General features: G+C 45.7%; 1 protein-coding gene across 1 annotated transcript in view; it reads left to right on the plus strand.

The window, feature by feature from the left end:
- CFI (complement factor I) overlaps positions 1–12,419 on the plus strand; it is a 79,690-nt gene that overhangs the window by 19,802 nt on the left and 47,469 nt on the right. The window contains exons 4-5 of the mRNA XM_088456387.1: positions 6,655–6,827; positions 10,778–10,888. Of these exons, the coding sequence (XP_088312513.1) occupies positions 6,655–6,827; positions 10,778–10,888 (284 nt within the window). The remainder of the gene's footprint in view (positions 1–6,654; positions 6,828–10,777; positions 10,889–12,419) is intronic.

A 12,419-nucleotide genomic window follows, 5' to 3' on the forward strand; every position in this document is an offset into this window, starting at 1 on the left:
ACTGCAGGTCGTACAGTTAATGCACCAATAACCACCTGGCTTTCTTGCCAATTGTTGTTCTGGTTTAGGGAGTTTCAACTATGAGACATCTGTCTTCACCACCTAATCTCAGATATTCCTTTGGCGCTTATAGCATGGCATTAAGGAGGTACCTATCAATGCTGGTAAGGTCGGGTCATCAGCCACAATATGCCAGAGATCGTTTGCAGACTTGGTAATATGCGGACTTAAGGAATTTAACTGGTTCACCATGTTATCCATTTGGTATGTGGTTCTTTGAGTTTTTTCTTTAGGGTATCTTCCCTGGGGATAGCCAATACTCTCCTTTTGGTTTCTGCTAGCATAGAAGCCTTGTAACCTCTGGTCTTGAATTGTTCCACCATGGAATCCATTGCTTTAACAGCCACTCCTGGATCATCTGTAATTCTATGCACTCACAATAATTGCAAGAATGGCAGACCATGTTTAAGAGCGGACGGGTGATGACTTTCTGCTCTAAGAATAATGTTGCGATCTGTAGGTTTCTTAAAGATGGTAGTGTGTAACATAGTGTCTTCTTTAGACACCAACACATCTAAATAGTGGATTTTTGTATCATCAACGCTCCAAGTAAATTTAATATAGGGGTCTTGTTGGTTGATGGAATCCATGCTGCTCTCAAAATCCGCCCTGGATCCAGTCCAGATGTTAAAGAGATCATCTATGTAGCATGTATAAAAGTATACTTTACTGGCAACCTGTGAATTATTGAAAAACAGGTTTCTTTCAGTTTGAAACATAAAATGTTTGCAAACGATGGTGCGATGCACGAGCCTATCGTGCATCTTAGGAACTGTAAAAAGAAACAGTTATCAAAAAGAAAATAGTTTATTTTAAGTGTCAATTCCAGTAGTTGGATAAACAGACTAATATCAGGGCCTCTCTACTTATTGTTGTTGGTCAAGAACCTCCTTACTGCTTCCAAGCCTGCATCATGGGGGATGTTTGTGTACAGACTAGATACATCTAGTGTGTACAACAGACTATCAACAGGAAGTTGTGTCTTGCAAGAAGGATTCCTCAGCCTGTACCACTGGCTGTAAGAAATTTTCCAGGAATTGGAAAAACTTATAGTATAAGGAGCCTCTCGCCGAAATTATCGGCCTGCCTGGAAGTTTCTCCATGCTCTTGTGAATGTTGGGGATTGTGTAAAACATTGGCACTCTAGACCAATCCTCTTGCAAAGCTTTGGCTACTGTTACTGTATACCACAATATAAAGACTGAGGGCCTCATTCAGAGGCGGTCGGAGGATGCAAGCGGTCGCTCAGAAACTGGGCGGCCGCTTGCATCCGGACCGCCCGCCTCTGTTTCGGTCGTTAGGCTGTGGGTTAACACCCACAGCTCTAACGACCGCTCCGTTGATGGTCGCGATGGTCAGAGACCATCGTGACCATCGGGGCTTACGACGAGACCCTAGGGTAAGGTCTCACTTGTCATAAGCTCCGGAGAGCTTCTGGCTCTGTCAGAGCCTGAAGCTCTCCACTGACATCACTAGTGATGTCAGTGGGGCCTCCCCCAAATGGTAGGCGTTCCCATGGGAACGCCTCCATTTGGGCTGCCACCCCCCCGGCCCGCCTTCCAAATGGGGCGAGCTGTCAATCAACATCGACAGCTCGCCCCCTTTGGAAAGAGACCCGCTACGACCGGCGCTGTCGGTCGTAGCGGGTCTCACGCATGCGCACGAGGGAGCCGGCTCCCTCGTGGGCATGCGCACTGGCCAAGCATTGAGGCGGCCGTGCGGTCGTAGACCGTACGGCCGCCTCTGAATGAAGGCCTGAGTCTCAAAACACCCAGAGCTATCTACACTAATACTACTAAATGAAATCAATCGAAAAATATTGTATATGATATAGGGGTGAGCGGGTTCGGATTTCTGAAATCCGAACCCCCCCGAGCCCCCCCGATCCGAGGCCGATCCGAGTCAGGCTCGACTTTTCCCGCCTGACTCGGATCTGAAATCGAGGCAAAACGTCATCATCCCGCCTTCCGGGTCTCGTGGGTTTTGGATCCTATATAAGGTACCCGCGTCTGCGCCATTTTCTCACTCGGCTGTGGACAGTGAAGAGGGAGGGTGGGAGTTAGGGCTGGCTGGGCTGTGTAGTGTAGTGTAGTGTAGTGCAGTGTAGTGCAGTGTAGTGCAGTGTAGTGTTGTGCTGCGCTGTGCTGCTGTTGTCCATAGGGGCTGTGTCCACTCCTTCAAAGTCAATAGGGGCTGGCTGGACTGTGTTGTGCAGTCAGTTGTCCATAGGGGCTGTGTCCACTCCAAAGTCCTGTGCAGTGTCCCAGTCCTAAAGGGGTGCTGTAGTGTTGTCCAGGGGGTGCTCTGTCCATCAGGGGTGCTCCCCCCCAGTGCAAAAAAAAAAATATTTTTTCTGTGTTTGTGAATTGTGTGCACTGTGGCTGCATGTGCATCAACAAAGGAGCAGCGCCAAGCGTGCGCCTGTGCCCCATAAGTAAAAGGCCGGCTGGCTTGTCCGTTAAAGGGCACTCCAAACAAAATAAAAAATACATTTTTTTGTGTTTGTGAATTGTGTGCGCAGTAGCCGCATGTGCATCAACAAAGTAGTGCCAAGCGTGCGCCTGTGTCCCATATATAAAGGGCCGGCTGGATTGACCGCTAAAGGGTGCTGTAACCCCCAAAGGGCACTCCAAACAAAATAAAAAATGTTTTTCTGTGTTTGTGAATTGTGTGCACTGTGGCTGCACGTGCATCAACAAAGGAGCAGCGCCAAGCGTGCGCCTGTGTCCCATAAGTAAAGAGCTGGCTGGCTCATGTCTTAAAGGGTGGTGTAACCCACAAAGTCCACTACTCTCCAGCAAAAATAAAAAAATATTTTCTGTGTTTGTGTGCACTTTAGCCGCACGTATATATCAATATAACATAAATGGAGGACCAAACTTTCTCAGATAAAAATAAAATAGGGAAAGATCAAGAACCACTTCCTCCTAGTGCTGTTGCTGCTGCTGGGAGTTGTTCATCATCCCAGAGAGGAAGTAGGAACGCCACTACTTTTACTAAACAATTGACCCTCCAACAGTCTCTAGCGAGGAGGATGAAGTACGACAGCTGTCATTTTGAAGCAAAATGTGTAACTGAGGCCTTGACTGCTATGTTGGTGTTAGACGTGCGTCCGGTATCCGCCATTAGTGCAGTGGGATTTAGACAATTGATGGAGGTAGTTTGTCCCCGGTTCCAAATCCCGTCTATATTCCACCTGCATCCTCAAAGCAGCAGCGACAAGCGTGCGTCTGTCTGTTAAAGGGTGGTGTAACCCTCAAAGTGCGCTCCATAAACAATAAAAAAATTCTTCTTATTTTTCTGTCTTTGTGAATTGTGTGGCCTGTAGCCGCACCTGCTTCCTCAAAGCAGCAGCGACAAGCGTGCGTCTGTCTGTTAAAGGGTGGTGTAACCCTCAAAGTGCGCTCCACAAACAATAAAAAAATTCTTCTTTTTTTTCTGTCTTTGTGAATTGTGTGGGCTGTAGCCGCACCTGCATCCTCAAAGCAGCAGCGACAAGCATGCGTCTGTCTGTTAAAGGATTACATCGGTGACAACATCCAAGTAGGCATGTCAGACAGTCCGTACCTGTACTGGCAGGAAAAAGAGGCATTTTGGAGAATTTGGAGGCCCCTGTACAAACTGGCTCTATTTTACCTGACTTGCCCCCCTCCAGTGTGTACTCTAAAAGAGTGTTTAGTGCAGCCGGGAACCTTGTCAGCGAAAGGCGTAGGACGTTGCTTCCACAAAATGTGTAGAAGATGATGTTCATAAAAATAAATTATCAACTCTTCCAGGGAGACCAGCCTCCAGAACATACAGAGGGACCTGTGGTGGTGGATTCCAGCGGGGACGAATTAATACTCTGTGAGGATGAGGATGTACACAACACTGAAGAGAGTGAGGAATCGGTGGATGAGGAGGATGAGGACAACATCTTGCCTCCGTAGAGCCAGTTTGTGCAGGGACAGATTAATTGCCAGCTTGTTTTGTGGGGGCCCAAATGAACCAATAATTTCAGCCACAGTCGTGTGGCAGACCCTGGCGCTGAAATGATTGGTTTGTTAAAGTGTGCATGTCCTGTTTATACAACATAAGGGTGGGTGGGAGGGCCCAAGGACAATTCCATTCTTGCACCTCTTTTTTTTCTTTGCATTATGTACAGTTTGGGGCCTAGTTTTTCAAACTGCCATCCTGTCTGCCACTGCAGTGTCACTCCTAGATGGGCCACGTGTTTGTGCCGCCCACTCGTGTCGTTTAGCATAGTCATCCAGCTACCTCGGTGCAACCTTTTGGACATAAAAACACTATTGTGAGGTGTGAGGTGTTCAGAATAGACTGGAAATGAGTGGAAATTAAGGTTATTGAGGTTAATAATAGCATAGGAGCAGAAAAACCCACACATTCTGTGATTTTAGCTGTTTTTATGCTTTTAAAAAAAAAAAATACAGATCCAAAACACAAAACCCAGAACCCAAAACACGGAAGGGTGGTTTTGGCAAAACCAATCCAGATCCAAAACACGAAGAAAGATCCAGATCCAAAACCAAAACACAAAACACGAAAAGTGGCCGGTGTACACCCCTAATATGATATATTTATATGCAGAACATGCTACTGTGAGTTATGAGCTAGTTTTGCCATAGACTGCATTTCCAGAGTCACACATTACAGATACTTCTAGCCTCAATACACCATGTGGCGCGAGATGCCTTACAGAAGCGAGTCGCCAGGTCTTGTGTGATTCTGCCAGCTCTGAATGTCTTTTTCACCCGAAAATGCATCTTTTTTAACCCGAAAATGTATCTTATTTGCAATGCAATGTACTAGCATGCACCAGGAGACTGTACTGATTAATTTGATATGCATAACGGAACTTGGCGTGGAAAAATGCAGCACCAACTGCATCATGCCATTTTGTATACAAGTGTCACATGTCAAATTAATCAAATGAATCAGCAGAGTCTCCTGGTGCGTCCTAGTCGCATCACATTGCGAGTTGCGACAAAAAAAAATTGTTAATTTTGTGGTTTCTTTGTATTCGAATATAATACATTTAATATAACAAGGGACCTGGCTTAACAGCAATAGCATTATCTCTCTATGAATATTAGTTTTTTTTTAAAAGATAAACTATTCTAATATTGATAAAGAGCAGTAAGTAAAAAAAAAACAGCTCATTGTTAAATATCCAAAACCATACATTTTATATGGGAAAACATAAAGTGACTAGCGCTGTATAGTATAGGTTAATATTCAGTAAACATAATTAACTAAATATATAATATTTACAGTTTTATGTTAATTTGCTATTAATTTCAAATTTGGTTAGACCCCCCCCCCCCCAACTATCTAGTACCAAGGTCTGCAAAAAGGCTTGGCGATCTATGCTCCTATTAGTGTTTATTGTAATTTTGTGTACAGTATGTAGTTGGCATTGTAGGATGTTACATTTTTCACAGTTTGAAGGTATAAAAACACAAATGACTTGTAACTCTTATTCAATGGGGAGAATTTACAGAAGCCGCTGCTTCCCGGTGGGTTGCTGGTACATATTTAAAACGGCACCCGGAGTCAGTATAAAACACTCCAAGCTTTACACTGACTCCGGGTGCCATTTTAAATTATGTACCTGCAACCCATCGGGAAGCAGCGGCTTCTGCAAATTCTCCCCAATGCCGATAACTGTGGGTCTGATTTAGCAGGATCGCAATTGCAAAGCTTCACACAGAGAGCTTTGCAATTGCAATCCTTGCAGATATGTTAATGTAGAGGAGACTTCACGCACCCTGTGCATTACTTATCCGAGCTGTGTTATCCAAAGCAGCATCGGATAATCTGCGGAACTTAGGCCGGCTAAGGTGACCCATTGGGTCACGTAGCTGGCCCCTGCAGTTGAGAGGAAGAGGCCAAGAAATCTCCGTCAGCTGACAGAGATCCTGGTTTCTTCCCTCCCCCCAACGGCGGCGCCACTCCTCCATTTCAGGAAACGGAGACCATTGCCACCCCCTCCCTACCCACAAATGGCAGCAGACTGTCAATCACTGACCGTCTGCTGCCAGTCTGCAAGCAGGATCGCATACCCGTTCTGCACATGCACAGAGTGGGTCATGCGCCTGCGCAGATTCCTGAACGTCAGGAATCTGCGTTCAGCACTACACTAGTGTGCGCTGCTGAATAAGGCCCTGTGTCTGTACTCAGCTTAGACCACACTCATTGACAAAAAAATATATATTTTTTACTAAGGTGGGTATTTATCAAAGCTTGGAGAGAGATGATGTACTAACCAACCAGTTTAAATTTTACAGGCTGTGTTTGACAGGAGCTAACTGCTTGGTAATTTATCTCTCACAATCTTATCGCTCTCAAATCTTTAATTTGGACCCACACATTGAAATTATGAATCTGTTGTTTTTCTAGAATTGTGATATTGTGAAAATAAGGTGAAATTCTTTATTCAAAATGCAGATTAACACAGTAAAAGTAAGTTACTACGGGACTGCTTCATGTACCATATATGATCATACTGCATTATTTAAGTAGAAAAGATCTATTGTAATTTAAAATAAATGTCATTCAAATACTTCTTTTCTATCTATTTATTTATTTTTTTAGAGGGGCATCTAATGCGAAACTGAAAAACATATTCCAGGAGCAGAATGAAACACTTGACTGTCTTAAGGTGACATGCAGAGGTTCAGAGAGCACACTGGCTGAATGCACATTAAAGAAAAGCAAAAGCAGTGATAAAACACGGGCTTATGCCTCTTGTTATGATAACAGCACAGGTTTGTAATTCCTTTATCTGAATTACCAGAGAAAACTTTAGCTGCTATTCTAGACACAATTCCTTAAAAAGTATTGGCACTCATTTGATTAAGAATATTGTAATTGGAGACTTGCTAGGAAAAGGCTAGAAACATGTTGGTTTCTCCATAGAAAGTACAGCAGCTCTTGCAATATCTCTGTTAACAGTACATACATTTTAAAATGTATTCAACCAGGGCTGTGTCCCGGCTGCCGTCACTTGAGACTCCTGGAAGGAGTCAGGCCTACTGGGCACTATAAACTGAGGTGGCTTTAGGAATGACCTGTTAATGGAATCTCAGTAACACGGAATAAAAGTAAATAGAATTTATTCACAGGCAAATATATAGCAACCTTTCACATAAAATCTCATCAATACAGAAGTTCAGATATGCAGTAGTCAATATAGGAGTAAACCCCCATATGTAAATAAAGTCTCTGATACTGATGTGGTGGGGAACCCCGAGTCCAATATGAGGCTAAGACCTCAGGATGGTATAATGGACTTTACTAGGGTTGAGCCCTGTAGCGTGATGAAAATCCGGAACAGGGTTGAGCCCTGCAAAGTAGTGAAGATCCGGAACAGGGTTGAGCCCTGAGACGTGGTGAGAATCCGAGGCAGGGTTAAGCCCTGTGATGTGAAGCATGGTTGAGCCATGTGATGCAGTGAAGATCCGTGACATGGTTGAGCCCTGTGATGTAGTAAGGATCCGGGACAGGGTTGAGCTCTGCGATGCAGTAAAGGTCCAAAGCAGGGTTGAGCCCTGCAGCATGACGAGGATCCAAAGCGGGGTTGAGCCCCGCGATGTAGTAAGGGTCCGGAGCAGGGTTGAACCCTGTGGCATGACGGGGATCCGGAGCGGGGTTGAGCCCCGCGATGCATGAATTGTCCGGCGATGATAACTGTAACGGTGCAGTTGACAACTGTAGTAGAGGTGAGTTCAATGTCCATGGAAGTAGAAGACAACAGGCAGAGTAAATAATCCAGCAGGGGATGCAAGCAAAGCAATGGAGCAGGATAACGATACTTAGGCAGTGGCAATTCTGAGCTCTGTAGTGCAGCTGGTAACCAGTATCAGAAGTTTAATTGGAACACGGGTAGAGATATAGCAAAGTCCATAGCAAATCACAGGCACAGCTGGGATCTGGCAGGAGTCCAAGAAAGACTTGAAAGTAACGTTGCACAGACACTGAGACACAGTTAGTAACGGGCTTTATACTATGGGTCTGTGATCCATAGGAAGTTCAGAACATGTGACCCAAATGGAATCAGGTTTGAAATAATAAGCAATCAGAAATCTCACAACCTGACAACACCTTTGAGACAGATGATCAATTTAACTCTCTATCCCCTGTATGTAGGGAACGCCAGCAACCAGGATAGCTTCTCCAATGAGCACAATGGAACTTTGGCAAATATAGTTTATCTTTACGTACTGAGATAGTCACAGTCCTGACAGGCTGGATTTGAGTGCTATTTACATTGATACCTATAACAAACTGGAGTAAAGCAGTTTCGTCCAAGGGAGACGAGTGACGACACCAAAATGACGACTACTCCTCAGTGACAGGGAGCTGGGTGCTATACGCTAACATCACAGTGCGGCATCTGGCTCCCGGTCATTGAGGAGGAGCCTGCAGTGCAGGGAGGGTGTCTGGGAGCAGCCTAGCATCTCCAGGAGTGCTGGGCACGCTCCTAGAGTGATGAAACACATCCTTTCCAGTAGGTCACTCCCTTTTTTGGCTGGTTGTTTCCTTGCCACACTGGGTGTCACCCATCCCAGTACTGCCACTGGAGTCAAGAAGTGTATAAAATGTCAAAATCTATATTAACAAACACAAGAACTGATTATGGTGGGAACCTTTTTGGCCATAGAGATGTAATGGGTTAGAAAATAGGAGCAGTTTGGTGGTAGGAAAGTTTCTCGAGTACAACGCATATGTAGATGCAAAGTCTCTCAGGCATGAAGAATAAGTGCAAAAGTCTCTCAGGCATAAAACATAAGCACTAGTGAGGACCACAGTTTACTTAATCCATGAGTATACGATCCAGATACAAGAAATCCAGGTGCAGGCAGAGAATGCATACACAAGAGCAGGCTATGGGCCTGATTCCGCTTGGATCGCAGTTGCTAATATGCACGCAATCCGACGATTGTTGCGTACTGCGTATGCATCGCAGTGCTCGAACCGGCCACTGCGATCGGGACTGCCATCGCAAAGGCCACGCAGACCCATCGCAGTGTGATTGACAGGAAGTACCATTTGTGGGTGGTGACGGGAGGGTGGTCAGTGAAACGCAGGCGTCCCAGTGCGTTTCAACGCCGTTGCAGGGACGTGCATAAATTATCCACTGCTTGGCCCTACGCATCCTGAGGTCTCATAGCGTGCGCTGAAGTTAGCAATTTCTGAGTAAGGTCAGATCTTGTGCAAGTGTGCGTAAGGGTCCAATGGTACTCAATTACACTGATGGCTTTGCAATTCTGCTAAGTATTACGAATTTGTGTAAGGTAAAGTGGGTGTCCCTAGGTAGTGCTGCGAGGGCATAGAAATTGCAATGGATTAGCATACTTTTGCAGTGGAACTGCGTGCATAATCGTATTAGCAATTTCATTAGCAATTGTGATCCATAGTGAATCAGGCACTAAGATCATTTAGCAGATAGTATAGTGTGGTCTCAAGCAGGCCAGGTAAAAACATGGATGAGCAGTACACTAGATGATTGCTAGGTGCTGCAGCTATGGAGCAGCAGCATTGGCTCAGCACATCATCTGTCACTGACTGATGGTTGATCCTGGTTTTAAAAGCCAGAACAGATGCAGCTTCTTATTGCTTGGTATATGATCTTAACTATACCATTGCTGCAAAGGAAAAAGTCCAACACACATAAGCACATCTGGTGGGAGCATGGAACTGCACTAACATAATTCAAAGCACTCATAAGTCTGGATACTACTTGATTTTCCTACAACATATTAGTATTTAACACGAAATGTCCCTTGTTCCTGTATTTTTGCCAATATTAGCAAAGCAAACGGCTAATTTAAGCCATGGATTTCAAAACCAGCAATATTGGGCAGATGAATCAGTGGTGCGGGCCAGGTGCATGCAGAGGACTTTGGGGCCGATCCAGACCCGGACGCTAAGCCGCGATCGCTCGCTATGGGTGATTGTCGCCTGTCTGTGCATGCGTATGCATCGCAGTGTGCGTGCGCAAGCCAGTCACTGCGATCGGGAATCATGTGCTCGTTGTACCAGACTGAGCGCTACTTTGAGTGACAGACAGTGCCGTTTGATGGTGGTAACAGGGGAAGGTGCTTGTGAATGGGGGAGTGGTGGTGCGAAAGCAGGCGGGTCAGGGAATCAAAATGGCGTTTAATGGGCATCCATAATTAGCATAGAGGCGTTATTGTACACGTCACTTGGTTGTATATCAGCCTGCAGTGATCGCAGTGCTTGCGGCGTGGTAGGGTCTACCTCAAGCGCTGCGTGCAGCTCCGATGGCTCACGATGTTACTGATTAATCATACACTTCCTGGAGATGACGTGTGCTAAGAAAGAAAAGTGGGCGTCTTTACACCGGCATGCGCTCACTCTCCCGTCGCTTTCTAAGACATAGAGCGCGTCCTTACGCCAGACAGTGCGATTGCGGAATTTGCATACCCGGCCCCTTTTGGATACGAGCGATCGCGGCTTAGCGTCCAGGTCTGAATCGGCCCCTTTGTGTTTACTCTACCATAAATTAAGCCGTAAGGTTTAGTTGGTCAAAAGTGTGTGCGTGTGTTTGCTGTCATGCAATCATATTACACTTGTAATAATAATAAAAGATCACACAATAATTGAGAAAATATTTATCTATATAAATGTAATAAGCAAATACTGTATATTATTTTAATACAGAAATAAATACTGCTTAATTTTTTTATTTCAGAATGCCCAGAGGACAAGTTCACTTGTGTGAATGGGAAATGTATTGCTATGGATGCCACCTGTAATGGGGAAAATGATTGTGGAGATCTTAGTGATGAATTATGCTGTAAAGGTAATATGGCAGCAGAAATTGTATGCACAAAGTTATACAGTCATATCTAGTCTCCAATCACACAAAGAGCATGGTTTTTATTAGGGGTGAGCGGGTTCGGATTTCTAAAATCCGAACCCCCCGAGCCCCCCCGATCCAAGTCCGATCCGAGTCAGGCTCGACTTTTCCCGCCTGACTCGGATCTGAAATCGAGGCAAAACGTCATCATCCCGCCTTCCGAGTCTCGCGGGTTTTGGATCCTATATAAGGTACCCGCGTCGGCGCCATTTTCTCACTCGGCTGTGGACAGTGAAGAGGGAGGGTGGGAGTTAGGGCTGTGTAGTGTAGTGTAGTGTAGTGTAGTGCTGCTGTTGTCCACTACTTCAAAGTCCATAGGGGCTGGCTGTGTTGTGCTGTGCTGCTGTTGTTAATAGGGGCTGTGTCCACTACTTCAAAGTCCATAGGGGCTGGCTGGACTGTGTTGTGCAGTCAGTTCTCCATAGGGGCTGTGTCCACTCCAAAGTCCTGTGCAGTGTCCCAGTCCTAAAGGAGAGCTGTAGTGTTGTCCAGGGGGTGCTCTGTCCATCAGGGGCGCTCCCCCCAAGTGCTAAAAAAATAATATATTTTCTGTGTTTGTGAATTGTGTGCGCAGTAGCCACACGTGCATCAACAAAGTAGTGCCAAGCGTGCGCCTGTGTCATAAGTAAAGGGCCGGCTGGCTTGACCGTTAAAGGGTGCTGTAACCCCCGAAAGTACACTCCAGTCCAAACCAAAAAAAAATTATTTTCTGTGTTTGTGAATTGTGTGCGCAGTAGCCGCACGTGCATCAACAAAGTAGTGCCAAGCGTGCGCCTGTGTCATAAGTAAAGGGCCGGCTGGCTTGACCGTTAAGGGTGCTGTAACCCCCGAAAGTACACTCCAGTCCAAACCAAAAAAAAAATTATTTTCTGTGTTTGTGAATTGTGTGCGCAGTAGCCGCACGTGCATCAACAAAGTAGTGCCAAGCGTGCGCCTGTGTCATAAGTAAAGGGCCGGCTGGCTTGACCGTTAAGGGTGCTGTAACCCCCGAAAGTACACTCCAGTCCAAACCAAAAAAAAAATTATTTTCTGTGTTTGTGAATTGTGTGCGCAGTAGCCGCACGTGCATCAACAAAGTAGTGCCAAGCGTGCGCCTGTGTCATAAGTAAAGGGCCGGCTGGCTTGACCGTTAAGGGTGCTGTAACCCCCGAAAGTACACTCCAGTCCAAACCAAAAAAAAAATTATTTTCTGTGTTTGTGAATTGTGTGCGCAGTAGCCGCACGTGCATCAACAAAGTAGTGCCAAGCGTGCGCCTGTGTCATAAGTAAAGGGCCGGCTGGCTTGACCGTTAAGGGTGCTGTAACCCCCGAAAGTACACTCCAGTCCAAACCAAAAAAAAAATTATTTTCTGTGTTTGTGAATTGTGTGCGCAGTAGCCGCACGTGCATCAACAAAGTAGTGCCAAGCGTGCACCTGTGTCATAAGTAAAGGGCCGGCTGGCTTGACCGTTAAGGGTGCTGTAACCCCCGAAAG

This window comes from Taudactylus pleione, unplaced genomic scaffold (assembly GCF_031769625.1).
Source record: "Taudactylus pleione unplaced genomic scaffold, aTauple2 ptg000703l, whole genome shotgun sequence".
NCBI lineage: Eukaryota > Metazoa > Chordata > Amphibia > Anura > Myobatrachidae > Taudactylus > Taudactylus pleione.